Here is a 20,879-nt window from a genome sequence, read left to right as displayed (position 1 = left end):
AGAAGAAAAGCCCAATCACACTTTCAAATGCAAGATTTTGCATATTTGTTTGCCACTTGTCACTCAACTTTCACAGTGTCCCTGCGAGCATTCTGTACCTAGTGGGAAAAGGTGTGGGCCAGAGGACCTGACTTACCACATGCTCAACCGTGACCCACCATGGAGGCTGACGCATGTGCCCTCTAAAGTCAATTAAACCATAAGAGACGCTGATGTTTGACTGTTTTTGACCTACGAAGTGTCTATTTCATACGGTTCAGCCAAATATCTTGGGGAGATGAGAAACGCCACATAATAAAGGGGCTGTGCAGGGATTCCCAAAGATGTGAGTACTTTAGGTCGTCTCTGTGATGAAGGAAGTTTAATTCCTTCCAGAGGCTTTTGGCTTGGCCATAAGATGTTTGCTATGGGCCCAACCCTCGGTCTGTCTTCTGACCACTACTCTGCTCTGAAAAGGCCTCAAGGGGATTAGGAACAGGATATGGCTCTCTCAATGATGCAAACCTGCAAATTTTTAGATTTGTCCAAATGACCTTGCTTGGTTCACAATCATGTGGATCAGTAGTTTTCAAACTGGGATCACAGACAGATTCCTCCGGGGTGGGGGTATCTTTGAAAATGTGGAGAAGAGGTAAAGATCTTGTCTCTCTCCACCCTGCCCTCCACCTTCAATAGTTGGATACATTGTACATAGTGGGCTTTCTCATGGGACTCAGTAACAACAAATCAATTGGGCAATTCTTGGCTAGAGCAACCAGGAAGAATGTACTGAGGCTGCCTTCCAAATGAGCCCCCAGGAGATTGGTACCAGGTGGGAGATGTGGGGGAACCCACGTCCCCTTAGAGCCCAGGGCTGGAGTGATGACAAATGCCCTTCAGCAAGGTCAATGACTATTCTACTGGGGGCTTGAGTGCTGCCCAACCCTTGGAGGATTCAGAGTCTGAAGGAGGAATGGCTGGCCTGGAAGTAGCTGATGTTTAATTGGTCAGAAAGCAATTTAGTCTGCCTCAGTTTCCAAGCCTGGCAATGATGAAATCCTAATGCAAGGGGAAACCTGGTTCTTTCCTTACAGGAGCAGGGCATGGTCCTAGGTCCTCAAAGTCCTTACAATTTGCCTTTACACAGAGACCTCAGAAACGACTCTTGTTCAAAAAACACCTCCTTTGTTTTTGAATTCTAACACTGACAAGTCCTCCTCTTGAACACTGCAAATGAAAATCGCCTCCTGTTCCTTATCATAATTATCCACGTTTTCAATTTCAACTCCATGAACCCAATAGACAAGAAAAAAAATCAATGTTAGATGTTCGCAGAGTACACTATTTCACCACGTAGAGTCAGAACCTGTTCTAGACTTGCAAGGGGCTGTGGGGTGAGGAGAGAACAAACTCAGCAGAGTTAATGCATCTCGAACTCATGAGCTGCTTATCCTTTCATTCTGTTTAAATTCATACAACTGTCTCAGTGGGGGACACACTCTGGGTGTGGCCATATACTTACGTGGCAGAGTACTCAAAGAGGCCGTAGTAGGGGTTGAACATTTCTTTGGACAGTAAGAAGAACCATTCTCTGGCCACACCCCCATAGTCAAGACCTTTCTCTGATTCAAACTCAATCCACAGTCTAGCTTTTAGGACATCTGGTCTTTTCACGGACATAATTCTCCGATAGGACTCTTCAAATATGTTATTTCTGTGAAGTTTCATTTCAAACCTATTGGGGATATCAGCCTACACAAAAGACAAAAGAAAACACATAATCATACAGTAAATACACACTTTGTTTTCTAATAAAAACAACAGCAAATGGTAGAAAAGTTGGCAGTCCTCAAAGAAACAGGCAGTGACAAATGGTTCCAACTGAGATTCTCTCCTTTAGGGGTTTTCCCTTGCAGACAGAAAGCCTTGCTGTGTCACGATGGGACACACGGCATCCACTAGCGATGCTCAGGAAAGTCAGAACTCTGCTGCGAAGGAGACCATCCTCCTTGCCCCCTTTAATAAACAACTGTGGGCACTTCTCCAGCATAGGGCAACTGAAAGGCAGTCGACTGTATCTGTTGCTTCACTCAAGAGACTTCAGCCCAGGTAGTCAAAACCTGTAATAATCCCCACCTGGCCAGGTTGGGCCTATCCATGCTCAACTGTGGCAGGGCCGCCAGGTGGTAGATATAATCCACGGTGCCTCAAGTCCATTTTGTTGCCATGGGGAGTGGGATCCTGATTATGCCAGGTGTGGGGAAAGCAGCCCAAAGCATGGTTCGCTGACATGAAAATAACAAAACACTTGACCAAGGTTGTGGCAACTGCCTCCTGCAAAGAGGCGGTCCAGGCTTGGTCTGGCTGTAAGAATGAATCTGCAGAGATGGTTTCCGGGTAGCAGACACTGCTATGTGAGAGCCATAGAGTGAGACTGGGTGATGACCACAGTCATCATTATTACCAGGGGACGTGACTCACAAAGAAAACTGTGGAATTTTCAGTGATCATCTGAGTTTTGAAGGCAAAGAATCATTTCAATAGCAGTTACCCGCAAGCTCTTGAATCAGGACTTTGGAACAGAGACCAAAACCCCTAAATGAGAGCAGACATTATGCCCCATCCAGAGATATTCCCGGGCAGGAGGAACCAGCTGAGGGGAGGAGGCAGGGAGAGATGGCAATGGAGCCCAGGCCACCAGAGGGGGTCTGAGCTGCAGCCGCTTCTCTCCCCTCCCTAGAGGTGTAACCATAGTGATGGAGAAAATTGAAGAGAAAACTGCTAAGGAGGAATCGGAAAGTAAAACAGAGGATGCAATGTTGAACAATTTGGGGATGGTGTGTCATTAGAAAATGCAATGTTATAATTTAAAATGTTGCCCATAAAAATTTTTAGAGTTTCTAGGTTTTAAACTGCCAGGGATAATTATAAGTAGAAAATTACATTTGGACGTAATACTGCCAATTATTATAATTAAATATAACTATATTATAAATACTGTAGTTGAAACTAAGCTTTTGCATTTACAAGGAAGGACTTGAACATTTTTCTAACTGGGATCCAGGTTTATTAAATATGATAACTGTGCATAATTGAATAGGCTTCCACAGATTTTGTGACTAGGGTTCCGAATTATTTTATATCCCATAAAAATCATTCCTGTCTTTTTATGTATTACATAGGAAATTACCCTTCAGGTGATTTGATATGTAATACTGAGTTAATTTTCACTTACCATTTCTGTTAAAAAGAAAATTCAGATTTTAGAACCAGGAGGATCAAAGTGCAGAGAGAAAAGGAAGGTAATATTTTTAGCATTCATATAAAAGTAACAACCAAGTTGTTCTCACTGAAGTGACTGTGGTAACTTACAAATGACTAACACAAAGCATTTTTGGAAGGCATGATTACTCACAGGTTTCTTTAATTTCTTCCTGAAGTAGTCATATTTCTGCTTAAATTCTCTGGAGTAAGGAACAGCCTGGAAGATAAATGTATAAATATAGATAATGCAAACAATACACCTGAAATTTTACGTATACTGAGGCAACATTCAAGAGAATTTCATGAGTCATAAACCGTAAATTCTCACTTCTCAGATTATCCATGGAAAAATTAGATAATGTCTACACAGCACAGGGGAAAGTCCTAGAACTGATGAGGGCTAATCAGCTTTGAATGCAGCTTTCACCCCTGAAAACAGCTATACTGCTATTTAAGAAACCATTTGGGGTACGCTACACAAACTAAACATGCTTTCCAAGTGACTTTTGTCAGAATATGAGTCAGGGTGTTTCTGTTTTTCTTTTTTGCTGTGGTTTAGGTAAGAGTTATTGGCTAAATACTTTTAACATACAACCCAGAATGACCTATGTTGGCATTTTGGGAAGTCTAATTATGGTTTAACGAATTTTTGTGGGGAAATACAACGAGCAGAAAGGGAAGTGAACTGACACTCCTATCAAGGAATATAAAATCAGGCAGATGGCATTCTCAAAAAATCCTCAATTTAGGAGTCAGAAGGTTTGTCCCTTAATATTTAGTGGTCTTGGGCAAGGATTTCTTTAAATCTCAAATGCTTTATCTATGAAATAGAGTGATAGTACCCCAGTTGAGGGCTCAGGAATTGAGTTAACTATAGTCATTCAAAAGTTGTGATATCTCTTCAGGCAAAGGAGTAACATGTTAATGTAGTCATTTAAATAATCTTTATTTGCTACGTTGTAAAGTAGCTTACAATATCTTAGAGTCAGGGCTGTGAGTTTTGGCTACTGAAAAAACTTACGATATTTTTATGAGCAAAAAGGATTGGGTTTTGCATATACACAGACATTAACTATGACAGCCTCGAAAACAACTCATTGCTTTTTAGCCACTAGTATGAATTTCAGCAGAGAATACTTCTGCTGTTATCATTTCAGCCTAAGTTAATAAAATATACTGATCCTTAGTCTAATATCTCCAGACTCCAAACCTTACACTTTCACCATACTTATCTTGACCAGAAACAGAAGAAATGAAGAACATGAACTTCCCTCCTTTATAGTTTTAAGACATGTTTATATAAAAAACTAACCCGAAACAAAACAAACAACCACTCTTCCAGAAAATGAGCATGTCAGTGTTTTGCTCTGTAATTCCAGAGCAAAAAATACATCATCTTTATATAGCTTAGGAGCAATCTATAGACAATTTATACTGCCTATGGTCTTTTCTTAGTTTTTAAGCCAGTCTTCTTTGATTTTCCACTGAACAACAGATTTGACCTCACATCCTATTTATTTTAGGCAGTGTTTAGTCTGATGAAACCACATAGCAATTCTGAGTCTAGGCAAGGTATAAATTTGTTAATACCTGGACAACCACCAAAATAAGAAAAAGAATACAATGTTCCGACATAAGCCAATAAAGAGATCATATTTTCTGCTCTACCAACAGTACATCCCGTCACAAACTAAGATTTCCTCTCTAGTTTATTTCTCACTTTCTGGTGTTCATTCTCGTCCATTCAACCGATACTTCTTGAGCACCTACTCTGTGCAAGGCATTTTAGGTGCCAGAAAAATAACAGTACATAAACCAAAGGTAGCTTTCCCAGTTCCCTCCTGGAGCTCACAAGCTGTTGAGAGCAACAGGCAATAGGAAATCAATGAATAAACCATGGTAGTGCCATGAGGAAAAAAATGACCCCATAGGAACTAAAAAAGTGACTTCCTTCCACTCTCTCCTGCCAGCGTTAGAAGGCCTGCACTCTCGGGTAGACTCTCATCAGCTGGCTCTGCATCACATCCTCTCTACTAAGGAGTTTCTTCACTGTTAAGTGGAAGGATTTGACTGGATGAACAAACGTGACTCAGCTCTTCTATTTCTGAAAGTCTGTAATTTCCAGCAACTATTTTTTGTTTGTTCCTGTATTCGTGAGGGTTCTCCAAACATCACTGTTACATCACAGTTCCCCCTACTCCTGAAAATGTTGGAAAAAAAGCTTAAACAGTCATCACTGTGTATGCAAGTTCGACTGTCTTAAATGACAAATTCCCCAAGGAGCAGATTTCAACATGTGGCCCCCAGCCTATGATGCCCGTTCCCTTGCCTGCTCTGTCTCCTGGCAGGGGCTGAGGAGGTGTGGGTGGAAATGTTGAGATATTTCAAGCCTTTCTCCTTCTGGGGAATGATGCGTGAAAGCTGAAAAATCACTGTCTTCCTCTTGCATTCATTATCTTTTCTCTCCAGAGGTAGTTCTCATGATAGAATAAGAAGAGCAAGTTTTTACATTCTCTTCCTGAAAACTTTCCAACAACGTACCAGGACAAACATCCTTCCAGTGCAGCTTCTGAAGAGATTACACGTACATTTTTTTTTTTTTTAATTATTGGACCAAATCATTTGTTCTCACTTGAAAATCTCGAATGTCATTTTCTGGCTTACAAGTTAGCTTGTAAAACAGGTCTATGTGAAAAATGAACATATCTGTTGATTAAAGCCCTTTTGCTCTGCATTAAATCTGTGTTCCTGTTTTGGGTACAGAATGAAAATCTGCCTTATTGTGAAAGTCGGTTCTAAATGTTTCACATCATCACTGTCCGGGAGACACTGGAGCTCCTTGCACAGAAGGGCTCATGCCCGGCACGGGGACATCAGTGACACCAGCGCATCTGGGGCTCCGGTCCTGATTCCGACCCTTGCAAGGACTGTCAGCAACAGAATAAGCTTTCTGAGCTTCTGACAAATTGGAAATAACAACATTTGCCCTGCCTTTCTGAGGGGACGACTGTGAGTTTCAAATCGGCTGATTATAAAGTTCTTGGAAAAATGAAAGTGTTACACAACATGAGATAGTGTTCATGACAGCAGCATGCGCGAACAGCACTTACTAAATGCTATTACTAGTGATATCTGCTATACACAGAGCATGCTAACTTACAGGAATGCTGAACACTGAGCTGCCACAGAAAGGGTCCCCTCTCCCTAAAAATATGTAGAAATGCTAGGCCTACTTAGAACTGATATTTTTAAAACTTGGGAAGAGAAACTCTAGGTACAGGGTAAGCAGAAAGACTCACAATTAGAGAAATCAGTGGGCACTGGACCTAGACATAGGGGCTTGGGTTTTAATCTCCCATGGGGACACAGAACTTGGCCTTTGGTCTACATGATGGAGAAAGAACAGTCATTGTTTAAAACCTAACATCTGGAAAGGGGACAAGAAAACTCTACCCACCGGACCAGGGAAGTTGCAAGGAAGCTTACCTTCTGTCCAGGACCATAAATGGGAGAAAAACAAAAAGAAACAGACCTGTAATAAATCCATACTCCAAGCCTGTGCCAAAGTGGGTATGAGGTCCACAGTTATACTGACTGGGGGTGCATGAACCCAAGCTAAGAAGTTAACAGTAAATACAGGTCAGGACTTACAAAAGCCTCATAGGAAAAAAAAATGAGCTTGCTCATGCTCTCTCTCTCCCTCTTGCATGCATGTACACACACACACACACACACACACACACACACACACACACACACAAATTATAAACTGAACTAGGCAATAATCTACACTCTTAAGGAGAGTCTACAGACGTAGTGGGAGATTTAATGATCCTAGGACCAGAGATAATAGAATAATCTCAAAGAGGCTAAGAAATAAATATCTTAAAAATAATAAGCAGATGAAAGCATCAAAAATAAATAAAGAGATAAAGAGAACGGGACAGAATAACTATGAAGACAAAAGCAAATTTTAAACGACCAAATAAAACTTTGAGCAATTAAATTTAGTCACTGAAATAATAAACACAATGAACTGATAAAGAGATTACAAGAAAAGCTTAAAGAATTAACTGGAAGAGCTAAGTAATAACTCACAATACAGCAGTGAGAGACAGAAAACACAAAAGTTAAGAGATAAAGCAGACAATGTGAAAGAGAAGTAAATGTCCAATAGGAGTTACAAAAACAGATACTTAGAGAGAATCGGAAAAATGCAGTATGTTAAGAAATAATAGCTGAGAATTTTCCAGAACAGAGGAAAGACACAATCCCCATACTGAAGAAGCCTGAGTCCAAAGCAAGATAAATGAAGAGAACTCCACACATAGGTACATGATGATAGTGAAATTGTAAAACATCTAAGACACAAATAAAAATTCAAAATCACCAGAGAACAGAGCCATTTACCTACACAGAAACGACAATGAGATTGACAGCAAACCTGTTATCATCATTTATGGAGGCCAGAAGACATGCAGGAGAATCTCCAAAGCACTGAGGGAAAATAATTTAACCAAGATTTCTATCATCAGCTGAACTTTGAATAGAGAGGTCAAATGAGACCTTCTGAGTCAAAGACTAAGAGATATTACCACTCTCAGACTGTCACTGGCAGTGCTGCTGGGCAGAAGTGCTCAAACCTGAGGGGGCACTGGAATCCCTGGGAGAGCAGTTAAAACAAAGACTGGTGTCCCACCCCCAGAGGTGCTGATTCAGTAGGTCTGGGGTAGGACCTGAAAACTTGCATTTCCAACAAGCTCTCAGGCGATACTGATACTCTGGTCAGCAGACCACACAGTAAGAACCATAAACTGGACTAGGCTTCACTAAGATCAAAACTCACCCCAGAAAAAAAATGGATGGAAGAACCAATGGTGGGCGAACCAATGGTGGGCAAAGAAATTTGTCTACATTTGGTAAAATTAAATCAGTATGGACAGTAGGGAGAAAAAAGATAAAACATATTAATGACTATTTGACTATCAGGAAAGTTTAAAGCAAGGTAGTTTTAAAATTCCACCCAACAATGACGTGGCAAATGGGAGTGGGAAGAATGGCATTCAAGTTCCCTGAGGTCCTGATGTTAAGGAGAGTAGACAGTGATTCATTTTAACCCTAAGTCAAGTATGTGGGTTACACAGTTTAATGTGAGAGCTATAAGAATACAAATAGAAAGTACAGCCTGCAAGCACACAGAGAAAATAAAATAGAGAGTACTCTATCAATTGAACAAAAGGCAAGAAAGAAGATAAAATATCGCAAGAGAGAAAAGATATGCTAAACAGCAAATACGAACAGAGAAAGAGAATGTAGTTATATATACCTCAGACAACATTGACAGGGCAACAGTCACCACAGAGACTGACAGAACTATCTTGATTAGATCCAATAGCAAAACAGCAATGAGAATGTAGATAATTTGAACACCACAGGCTTGACCTAATGGACACATAAAGAACTCTATATTCAACCAAAGACACAATACACATTCTTTTTAAAAAGAAAAAGAACATTTACAAAAAGTGATCAATCTTCCAATGAAGTTTTAAATAAACATCCAATAATAAATATTCTCTAGACAATATTATCTGACCATAATGCAATAAAATTAGAAATCAACAAAAAAATGAATAGGCACAACCCTCCCATACTCTTAGAAACTAAAAAGCATATTTTAAATAATTTATAAGTCAAGAAGAAAAATCAAATGAAAATTGCCAAATATTTAGAACTGAATGACAACAAAGGCCAAATGTCTACACTAAGTTGATAACTACCTAAATACAGATTCTCCTATTGAAAGCAATATAATGAATAATAATAATAAAAATGAAGGAATAAACAAGGATCTTTTATTAACAGAAAACAGAGAGCTCTTTCTTTGGGGCAAATCTACTTGGCTTTACGATGCTAAGCAATTTTCAATAAGATTTAATAAGGACTAGCAGTGTTTGAGTGACGGCCGGTAATTGATAAGTGATAAAAATATTTGAAAAGGCTTCAGTTATGTCAAAAGTCTTCTGTCACTTAAAAAGAATAGTTTCTTGAATTTACCTTGTTCTAATGATGTAGAAGAGAAAATAATATTCCAATAAACAACTGTGACTGCGAATATATATATCAAAAGGAAGCATCAGAGTAAGGCAGTGTTTAAGCCGCGTAGAGAAAAAAGTTGACTGTTTTTACCCAGGTACTACTGGGCAACTTTGCCTAGGAAATAGTACCCAAATGACTGAGCAAATCCAACAAGTAACTAACAGGAGTCAGTTACCGGGGCACATTTGCAATGTAGTATCTTTTAAGTTTTCAAATGGACGTATCTTACTAATTCAAAACATAATTTGAATGGAATCAGATTAAAGCCATGAAATTGGAATTTTAAATCTACCTACTGGCCTCTTAGCTCAGCATGTGATATAACAAACTTCAGTTCCTTTCGCTCCTCTAGTCTAAGAATCCCAAATTTGCAATCTTCTGCTGATCGCAGTACAACTCCTGTAATTCCAAATTACCTCCCTGCACTCATATAGCCACTGACAAAAGCTGATGGTGTGCTCTCTGCTGATGAGTGTGGTCCCATTCTACAGACTTGTTAACAAGTGTGAGATACCAAATGTCTCCTGATGCTTCAGGGAGTGGGGTTCTCACACTGCCTTATGAACACAGTGTGCTATGGTGTTTTAAGAGGTCACCACGCCTGCATCAGAATTGATTCTTTTTCCACCCGGCATATATGAGGGGACCATGAGAACACTGTGGGTCGGCAGAGTTCAAAACTCTTAACTCTGCCAGCTCCTGAACTTAGCTACAATCTCACCCAAACTTCTACAGATTTTTGAAAGTTGTAAAAGATTTAAACTTTTGGCATACATTTACTACTCCTGGCCTAAAGAAATGATAACACTTTATGAAGACAGGGCTCGGTTTTGCTTCATATAAAAAGGAAGGGAGGGAATTTTGACTATACTTATAGTCCACCCTTTTATAAAGGAGAAGAAAAATGTTTAATTCTGCTGTCGTTATCAAGCTGTTTTCCTTTATAATGAAATCCATCTGAAAAGGCACATGCAGCTGTACCTCACCTGGAAACTTCACTAAGAAGGAGATGGCAGCAAAGTGCTCTGTTTCTAGTCAACTACTCAATCACCGTTGTCCCTTGACATCACCGTTATCAGTAATACACAAGAAACACGTAAACACGTAACCAAAATCTTATACTGAAGAGGCAGAATTTGAAAATACTGACCGGACCAGTAATAGCTGGGTTCTGCAGTCTTGGGTCTTCCCACTGAGTAATTTTGCTATCTGAAAATGTTAAAAAAAAAAAAAAAATCAGAACATTAGTTCAAATCTATTCTATGTAAAGAAAGTTTTGGAAGGAAGTATTTCTGGATTCTTCAAAAGCTGTCCAGTCCCCCACCCTGTGTTCTAAAGACAAATCAGCATTTCAGAGTTAGCAGGTAACTACGGTCTATACGGCAACCCCCCTCACATACTGTTTAGTTAAAAACAATCAAAAATGCACAACTAAAGAGAAACCATCTATTCATACTGTTTTGGGCAAATAACTTGCTAAAATGGGAATTATAAACCCCTGTTCTTTTAAGGATTTATAACTTGATCTTGATTTTCATTTAATTGAAAAAAAGCATTTAAAAAGTCTTAGTTTCCCAAAAGGCTAACAAACACACACAGGATTTTTTTTTTCTCATTTCAAATACTTTTCTCTTTACTTATGGCGTTGAAAAACTGCTTTCAATTAAGAATCCTGCATTGAACAAATGAATAATCTATTACATGCGTCACTCATATGCACACAAAAATCAAAGCAGCTTAGGCAGTCCAAAAAAGAGAATTAGATACAGCAGAGGAAGATTACAGAGCATGGTTTCTGTTTGGTCACACTGGCAAAAGGTGGTTTGCTTTCTTCCAAGTGAGTTAATGTGCACAAGACTGTTCAATGCTATCTATACCATTACTTGTGTAGGTGATAATACACAGTAGCTGCCTTAGATCACTTGGTGTAACTGTGCATAATTAAAAAGACCTTATGGATTCCTGTGTGTGTACTAGGGTGGAGTGGAGGGAGAGAGAGTGCAATGGACTCACATGAAAGGTACGGGGGGTGGGGCACACTAGGGGAGAGTAGGTTCTCCAGAGTTTTTGGATATCTAGGTTAGTAAAAAACAAAAAAAAAAAAAAAAAAAAAAAGAAGAAAATTATTTGAAAAGTAAAGGGTGGCCAGGAGCAGTGGCTCATGCGTGTAATCCCAATACTTCGGGGGGCTGAGGCAGGAGGATCACTTGAAGCCAGGAGTTCGGGCCCAACCTGGGAAACATAGTGAGGACCCATCTCTACAAAAGGTTAAAAAAAAAAAATTAGCCAGGTGTGGTGGTGTACGCCTGTAGTCCTAGCTACTTGGGAGGCTGAGGTGGGAAGATCGCTTGAGCCCAGGGGGAGGCTGCAGTGAGCTATGATTGTGCCACTATGCTCCAGCCCGATCTGCACCTGTCTTGGGGACCAGGGCGGGGGAGTGCGGGGGAAGAATATTGATTCTGTTTATTTTCTGTATACACTGTAAATGAGCTGATAATAATAATTAGTGAATTCTGTTTTAATGACCATATTAGGAATTTTAAAAAGTCTTATTATTATTTTAATAGAAGCAGAGGAAAAGCTAAAAAAAAAAAAAAAAGCTACCAAAGCAAGTGATGATTCTAGAATCTTTTGTTTTCATGCTGGCAGAAAATTTACATGAAAAATCTCAACTGTTTGAGAGAATCTTGATGGAAGCAAAGGGCATTTTTGGGTCCCTTACCTTTCACAGAAGACTTTGGAAAGTAAAAGTTGCTATTGTGATGGAAAACAAGAGAAAAGAAAACCAAATAAAGGAAACGGAGTACAGCCGAGTAAAAACTGTGCCTTAAAACACCAACTTGGATTATAACCATATCAATGGATATTGTCATCAAAGCAGAAAATAAATGAATAACTCCTGACTCATGGGGATTCGCAAGTCCTCAGACCAGACCTGAACTTCAAGCTCCATCCTGGACATCTGCATCTGGGTTTCCCGTAAGTACTTCAGCTTAACTCTACCAAAACCAAACCTCTGATCACCCAACACCAAAATTGGTAACGTGACCTTACATTCCAATGTGCAGTATCACAATCCACTCACTGTCCCAATCAGGAACCTGGCCGTGTCACTCACTCTGGTGGTCCCCGACCAACCCTCTCTATCCCTGATAAGCTTCTTGCTAGAGGGCTCATTTTTTCCCCCTGAACTGTTCTCTGGGCGTCACTGGGAATTGTCTCACCCCCCAACCCCGGTTCAAGACATCTTCTACAGCTCTGCCAAAAGGATCTCTCTAAAGAACGATTTCGACCCCATCCCTCCCCTCTGGGAAATCCCCTGGGAGCTCCCCACTGCCTGTGGCTTGAGCCCGAGTCCCCACACCGGGCAGATACCCTTTGGCTTGGCCTGTGCGCCCCTGCGGCACACTAGCTGTTTGGAGCAATACTGCGTTTCTCGGAAAGTGGCAGCATCTGCACATATTCACACACCTCCACGCATCCTAGGATCACTCTTCCTGGGGCTTTGCCTGCCTCAATCCTACTCAGTGTTTGTCATCCATCTAAAAAGTGACCCATTCTCTCAGGGCCCCATCCCTGTGCCCAACCACCTCCCAAGCAGATGCAGTCCTTGCCTCTTCTGTTTCTGTGTAACAACTGATTCACTCCTCTAACACCTGAAATATCCCCTGCTACTTCCCACTGGACCTAACCTCCCCAAGGACAGGGACTGTGTGTTATTCATCTTTGCAACCCCCTCTCTACCACTTAAGACCAGTCCCAGCAGGTAATAGGAACTTAGTGCATTATTTTTTTAATGACTGAATGAAGCTGATGGTGAAAACAAAGTCCCTTTAAAAAGAGCCTAAGCTTTTGGAACAACACAAGTTTCTACATGGTTATGATAAAGAATTCTTCAGTGAAGTATGGTCAATGTATGAAAGTATGGGGTAGCCAGTTATCCTTTTTTTTTTTTTTTAAACTTTGGCTTTTAAACTTGCTTTTCCTCTTTGAGATATATTTCAAATAAAAGGACAAGAAGGAAGTGGAAGGATGAGAAACTCAGTTTAGCCACGATGAACAGGTCTAGTAAGGCTGTTGACAGGAAAGACTAAAATAGGACTTTACAAAATCACTGGAATTCAATTTTCTCTTCTAATGTTGTAGATAGGATACCTGTGGCCAATTACTCAGCTGCTGGGTCTGTCTGGTCTTTAAGAAGAATGACATCATTCCTACAAGATGTAGAGATTCAGTTCAAGACCTTCCTTTAACCTCCCACCCGAGGCCCAAGAGCCAGGAGCCATTCCATAGACAGCAACCAAAGGAATCAAGGAGTCTAAAGAGGTTAGTCTCGATCATTCGTTGCTTTTGAAATTAAATATTTAAGATGGCTGAGTATTGTTCATCTAGAAAATGTCTAACTTCTCAGGAAAAACTTACAAAGCAAAAATAATTAATTATTGAAAAGACAAGTGCATCTCATCATCTCATCTGTAATTCCATGTGGACCCACGTGCTGGGTATGCTGGAAGACAAGATGACTCTAAGCAATTTACAAGATGACAGCACTCACGGCATTGTGGCATACGTGGGCATAACCTGGTTCCTGTCCTGTAGGCATTATGACAGCAAAATCAGATGCTGAGTTTTGCTAGAAGATTGTTTAGAAAAAGAGGCTTTATTCTGACAGAAAGGACATTCCTAAATGTTATCTTTCAGGTAATTCAACCCATTTGGAATGTATGTGTCAGCCTGATAAAGCCTCTTCAAAAGATAGGTATTCTGCAGTTTTCACAGACTGAATTTTGTGGAAAGGCAAATGACTTGAACTGTTTCATTGACGTGTACTGCTCTACAGCTTTCCATTGAGTAAACCTTGATGAATTATGGAGCGATGGTAGAAACGTAGCATGAACAGCTAAGGAGGCACTCGTAAACAAATCCTTTTCTTAAATGGTTTTTAGTCACTTAATTTATGCTATATCTCTTTAACAGAATCTTTCAATATGGTTGTGCAAAGGCAAAATAAATTTTAATCTCCAAGTCAATGGCCACAAATATCATATTGGCACAGCTTAGTTGCATCAAGCTCTGTACAGAGTATAATGGAGCCTCGGGGGTGCTGTTCTAGTCAAGTGAAATGAGGAAATGTTTGGGCAGAGCGCTGGAGTAACTGCAGAACTGATCAGGAGTAAGGAAAAGCCCAGGCATCTAGCAGGTAGTTACCTTCTTCCACCTTCCAGTAAGCCGGAGTTGGGCTAGCCTCAGGCCGATGGGGGTGGAAAGCCGGAGGGGGGGCACCTACTGCTCCTCAAGTGAGTTCACTTCACTTTCTGATCAAGCACAACAACTTCCTAAGAGCTTCACCACTGATCCTCCATGAACCTGATTTCAAGTCACCAAGTATCAAGCATCTGCTATATATCATACTAGGTCTATGACACCACAAGTGAAATAGTCAGTGATTTTTACTATTTTAACGCATGCTACGACAGTCCTTTGTAATTGTGTTTTTCTGTTTTTGGCTCCTTGCGGTATACGAAACACATTCACAACATTCTTTTTAGGGTGACCTAAGCATCACATCTCCAGCCAGAAAACCGTCACAATATTGTGTGCAATGCTCTCCATGTGTCACAGACCAGGATGTGTTACCAGTAAAGACCTGTTTTAGTAAAATGATCAGTATTATTCACACCTGTCTTAAAACTGCGATTGTGATGTATAAAAAATACTATAAAGGAAACTTTTTTCTTTTTTTTTTGAGACAGCCTCCTCTGTTGCCCAGGCTGGAGTGCAGTGGTATGATCTTGTCTCACCGCAACCTCCACCTCCCAGGTTCAAGAGATTCTCCTGCCTCAGCCATCCGAGTAGCTGGGATTGCAGGTGCACGCCACCACACCCAGCTAGTTTTTACTTGTATTTTTAGTAGAGACGGGGTTTCATCACGTTGGCCAGGCTAATCTCGAACTCCTGACCTCAACTGATCCTCCCACCTCGGCCTTCCAAAGTGCTGGGATTACAGGTGTAAGCCACTGCACCAAGCCGGAAACTATTATTTTGTTTTTCATGGGAAAAAGAGGTGTGGCCTCTCTCTCATTTTAGTAAATTCTCTTAAGAGTAAAATAATAAATAAATAGTATATTAAGGAAAAAAGTAGGGTATACACATACATGAAAGCAGGAAAAATACTTTATGCTTACTATGAAATTCTGGACAGTTGACAAATGTGCCCATTTTTTGATAAAAGACAAAAACTAAGTCTCTGCACCTTGAAATATCTGGTTTAAACAAAGGGTAGCTCACTCTTCTAAATACACCTAGGACTTCTACTTTCAGTTGAATTGTAAACTGCTGGTACTTTTGCTTAATTCCATTTATAATAGGCCCTCAACAGCCAGGGCCTGAAAGTGAAATTCTGTTCACAATGTCTCTGCCTCCTAGTAACATCTGAAAAACGTACTATGCCTATGAGATAGTGACCAGTCCCATATGTGTGAGGATTACTTGTGGCCAGACTTCTCAGCAGGTGGCTCATCAACGTGTTTTTGTTTAGTTATGAAATTGTGAAGCCAGGGAAACCCGGTGGGACTTTCTGTTCATGAACCAAATGAAAGCAAAGACCAAGATACTACCAAATTGCACTCATGGTTGAAACTTTACATCTATTTGAAGGCTTCTTTTTAATATACTTTTTCAGAAAATTTAAGGGACATAGAAATATGATTCCATGAAGAACATGGCACCTCCAAAAAGAATGAGAAAAAAAAAAAATCCCACTGGCTAAAAAGCAAACTTTTATTAGTTGAACTTTTAGTTGGAACGAGAAACCACACATTTATTCATAGGTGCTGGAGCAAATGTCTATAGCAAATATACTACAATTTCCAGGAAATACATATATATTAGTGTTGTGGGTGCAAGGAAACATGCCGTGAATAGAAAATAAGGTCAGAGCGGGCATCCTGCCATAGGACCCTTGAAGGCAGTGTCTAAAAAACTTACATGCTACTTCAAGCACTGTTCACAGATTTTTGACTAAATCATCATTTCTAATCTTATTTTCTATTACCAGAGTGTATTTATTAAATGTGCAAAAGTCAAGGGATCAACAATCAAAGTGTAGTTTAAAAATTCAAAAAAAAAACACGTTAATAGGTCACAAGATCAGATTGGGTGAAAGTTTGATGGGCTACTTTAAGCAAACTTGGGGTTAATGCACAGTACCGTATGAAGGCACTGATTCTCTGGTATCATTTTCTCCACATAACACCTGGCTGCCTAGATAAAGAGTAAAATGACAAAGCTTTCACTATGATGTTTGAATTACTCCTTCCCTCTAACCCACAACACCTGTGTGTCCATAACAGCGCCTACTTACTATGATCAATATAAAACGTTCGGCCATCCAAGTGAATTCTTTCTTCCCAGCCAGGCTAGTATCCGGGGAAGGAAGGGAGAGAGAAAATATAAACATTAGCTAGGAGTTCTGAAATCAAAGGCAACATTTAAAAACTATAGAACACCTCTGTACTCTTTTCTGCTAGGGTACATTTATGCATTGAGCGTGAACTAAATATGAACATTTCAAGTTAACTCTTGACCGTGTCTAGCAACACGCTTTATCACATGCTCAGGTCTCAGATGCGCTGACTGTATGAAGAACCAGAAATGGGCTGCTAGCTCAAAAGCTTCAAAGGGAAACTGCAGCATTCCATGGAACAGTGGAGTTTGAAGTTGAGTACCATTTAATTAAATAAATACTGAGTACTAAAGGAAAGGAAGAGGGGGTTAATATAAAAATGTTAGACACGGTTAACTGTATTTGTGTTGTCCAGGCAGTTGATGATCTAATATTGGTATTATCCGCCACGAACTTTTGCTAGTCAAGCTCAGGAACTAAACAGATTTGGAGAATTTTTTCAAGATAAAGCTGGTATGCCCTCATTATCTGAACTATCCATATTTGCTATCTGAACCTCAGGAATCCAACAGATTAAGAAAAAAATGCTTTCTTTTGTTTTCTAAACTCACTCTCTGGTTCTTTCTATTTGAACCCAGGAACCAAACAGATTTGGTGTGGGATACCTGTATAACCTAATGAATAATGATTGAATCTTAACCTTCGCAGCCTCAAATGTTGCCCTAATATACCAGGCAACAAAAAGGTTCTTACACTTGGAAAACAACAACAAAAATTCCCATGTAAAAATAGCCTTGGAGTCCAACCACTGCCCTGTCACCCCCTGTGGCTTTTTCAAACTGAGAGTGAGTTGTTGAGGAGGATGTATGTGAAGGTTTCATTCAAAATCCAATTTTAAGTATATAGCTCAACAAATACTGAGCCGTCACCAACAAGGGAGAAAAAAACTTTAAAAATCTGCAGGTTAAATGACTTATAGAAACTTTCTATGATTAATTAGGCCTTCTTCTCCCATACTATTTTCATTATTTTTGTTCTGATGACTTAATCAGCAATATGACTGAAACTCAGTGGTTGCTAAGTTACAAAATAAATGAGTGCCACTTAAATTGTCACCGGCAGAGAACGTCTCTTGAACATCCTGTGTACAAGGTCTATCTTCTGCTAGAAGCCAGCAATTCAGAAACCTCTTTCATAAGTACTGGATATCACATGAACTATAATGTATGACTACAATTCAGCTAAACACCCAATTCTGTGAAGAAACACAAACCAATGAGGTCCACAAAGCCTGGAGACAGAGAAGGTCCACAGGGCCTCTCCATCAACATTGAGCGGATAAAGGAACACACATATTCAGACCATTCCATGTGTCTCCAGTGTACTCACAGGAAGGGGGCCAAGGTCATTGGGGTTTAAAGATGTCTTTGACCGCATATGTACTGGAAATTTCAAACGTGGATCTTCCTGCAAGAAAAATGTAAAAGACAGTAGATGCTAAGTGGAAGTATCTGTGTGCAGTTACTGGGTGCTTTTCTTCTTGAGCTGTTTGTTTCAAGGCAACCAGGCTGTCCATGCCTGGAGCGTGAGATGGGTCCCATCTCTGTTTTGTACAGGAAGCCTGGCTGACTGTCTCTCGAGACAGACTGTACTCTTCCTTCTTGTGCTTGGTGGAGAGAGGAGAGTAAGAATATTTACATGAAAGGTTAACCATTTCCCTGAGACCTTGAGAAGGGGAGGGGGAAGAGAGTCCCAGCAGTGATGTTACTAGGGAAACCAGAATGGAGGGTGCCAGTGAATGTGGCACAAAGAGGGAGTGGGGACAATGGTTTCGAAATCTCTCCATGGGTCCCGAGCTCCCGGTGAGGGGAGCCAGCCTAACATGTTAGGGAATAGGCCTCCCTGCCACACCCTCCTCCAGCACTTGTGCTCCCCTCCACTCCTTCTGAACTCAGCAGAGAATGTCAATCTGGTCTGTGAAGTCACGTGGCTACTCCAGGGAGAGTCGCTTTCATCAGGCAAACTCACAAAGTTATGATACAACTTTACTGAGATTCTTGACCAAGTTCTGCAGATTAAGTTCTCATTTATGTCTTAATATTTAAACGTTTATAAAATTTTTTTCTTAAAGCATAAGCTTCATAAGATACCACAGAGAATCAACAAAAGAGAAATATGTACTCTGACAACCTGGGTCAGGCTGCATGATTTATGAGGCATGGTCAGATGTAAAATCTTGCAACAGACCCTTGGTAGGAGGTTGGGCACATGGTCTGTTTCTTTAGATGAGGAAATGGAGTTTCAGAGAGAACAAGAAGTTGCCCAAAGATTATGACCCAGAGTCCAGGAGCTGACTCTCACTTATGTAGACCCAGTTAAAATGCAGTGTAGGCCGGGCACGATGGCTCATGCCTGTAATCCCAGCACTTTGGGAGGCTGAGGAGGTCAGGAGTTTGAGACCAGCCTGGCCAACATGGTGAAACTCCGTTCCTACTAAAAATACAAAAATTACCCGGGTGTGGTGTGTGCCTGTAGTCCCAGCTACTCAGCAGGCTGAGGTAGGAGAATTGCTTGAACCCGGAAGGTAGAGGTTGCAGTGAGCCGAGATTGTGCCACTGAACTCCAGGCTGGGCAACAGAGTGAGACTCCGTCTCAAAAAAAAAAAAGAAAAAAAAGAAAAAAAAGAGAAAGAAAAAGAAATGCAGTGTAAGGCCAGATGTGGTGGCTCACACTTGTAATCTCAGCACTTTGGGAGGCCAAGGCGGGAGGACTGCTTGAGCCCAGGAGTTCAAGACCATCCTGGGCAACAAAGCAAAACCATATCTCTGCAAAGAACACAAAAAGTTAGCTGAGTGTGGTGGTGCATGCCTGCCTCAGCTACCTGAAAGGCTGAGATGGGAGGATCACCTGAGCCTAGGAGGTCAAGGCTGCAGTGAGCCGTAAACTGTGATTGTGCCATTGTACTCCAGCCTGGGTGACGCAGTGAGTCTTGCCTCCAAAAACATAAAAAGGAGAATCCATATCTTTATACTCAAAAAAAACCACGATCAACCAAATAAGCTTAAGATTAAAAAAAGTAAACTGTGAAGACATTTGATATCAGCTTCATTCAATTTTATAATAGGGCCCTTGCTGCTGCCAAATTACTAGATTTTTCTGCTTCCCAAGTCAACTGTGTAAGTCATAGTATCACTGAATCATAATCATAGATCTTGGGAACTGGCAAGAATCAAAAAAGACCACGAACAACAAAAATCAACCTTTGCTTCTTGCTAGCTAGGTGAACTTTTAAATGAAGAAAGAAATCCTGTTAGCAGTTTGTGATGCATACTGACCCTGAACCCAATATATTTTTTTAAAAGGCTAAGCAGAGGCACAAAATAATCCAGTATTCTGCAGTACACTGACATACACAGAACATAAAGAAATATGCTAAGCTGATTTAGGATTGAGAAGGTCCAAGAAGCTGATAATCTGGTAAACATTCGTGACTGGTTAACTACAGACAGAGGAAAAACTGAAAGCACTGAATTTCTCAAAAGCTACCCACTCAATGCTAACTCTGATCCGGACCAGGTAACGCCACAACCAGCGGGGGACCCTTGGGCTTCCACCTAGCCTATGACCATGCCAGGTTTAGAGAAAGCTGAGGACTGCTATTACAAGAAAGAGGGCAGGGCTTCCGAATGCTACACACAAGGCCAGCCTGACCTTGGAATCACATGTAGGCTACCGTGAAAGACAATCAGCCCTATTGGTAAAAGGCTGGTGATTTAAAGGGGCGGGGGCGGGGGGGTGGCGTGAAAAGAATCTGAAATTAGAGAAAAGTGTCAGGGAGGCAGTGAGGGGCAGAGCATGAAGTATAAAGTCAACCGAATTTCAAAGATCTGCTAAAGTGGCCTTGCATGGAAACCCAGACTTCACAGACTGTGAGGGCCAGAGGCCTTGAGGCTTATAATATTATTTTATCAAAAATAATAAAAATAATGGCAGCAGCTGCCATGAATCAGCTCTGAGGGCTAAGGCTAGTGGTCACCCCCAAGCCCTGACTCCCACAGAGCCACTCAAGGAGGCAGGCATCTCTCCTTAGTTGCCAGGGCACATGAAGTGGTGGTCAAGGCTCTCTATTAGC

General features: G+C 40.7%; 1 protein-coding gene across 10 annotated transcripts in view; it reads right to left on the bottom strand.

Moving 5' to 3' along the window:
- Positions 1–20,879, bottom strand: part of NEDD4L (NEDD4 like E3 ubiquitin protein ligase) — a 365,125-nt gene that overhangs the window by 33,746 nt on the left and 310,500 nt on the right. For all 10 annotated transcript variants that reach the window (XM_034943816.3, XM_057300460.2, XM_057300462.2 and 7 more), the window contains 5 exons: positions 18,137–18,214; positions 16,706–16,760; positions 10,493–10,551; positions 3,395–3,460; positions 1,502–1,731 (listed from right to left, as the gene is read on the bottom strand). In XM_034943816.3, the coding sequence (XP_034799707.1) occupies positions 1,502–1,731; positions 3,395–3,460; positions 10,493–10,551; positions 16,706–16,760; positions 18,137–18,214 (488 nt within the window). The remainder of the gene's footprint in view (positions 1–1,501; positions 1,732–3,394; positions 3,461–10,492; positions 10,552–16,705; positions 16,761–18,136; positions 18,215–20,879) is intronic.

This window comes from Pan paniscus, chromosome 17 (genome assembly GCF_029289425.2).
Source record: "Pan paniscus chromosome 17, NHGRI_mPanPan1-v2.0_pri, whole genome shotgun sequence".
In the NCBI taxonomy this organism is placed as follows: Eukaryota; Metazoa; Chordata; class Mammalia; order Primates; family Hominidae; genus Pan; species Pan paniscus.
This window is presented reverse-complemented; position numbering and strand designations above follow the sequence as displayed.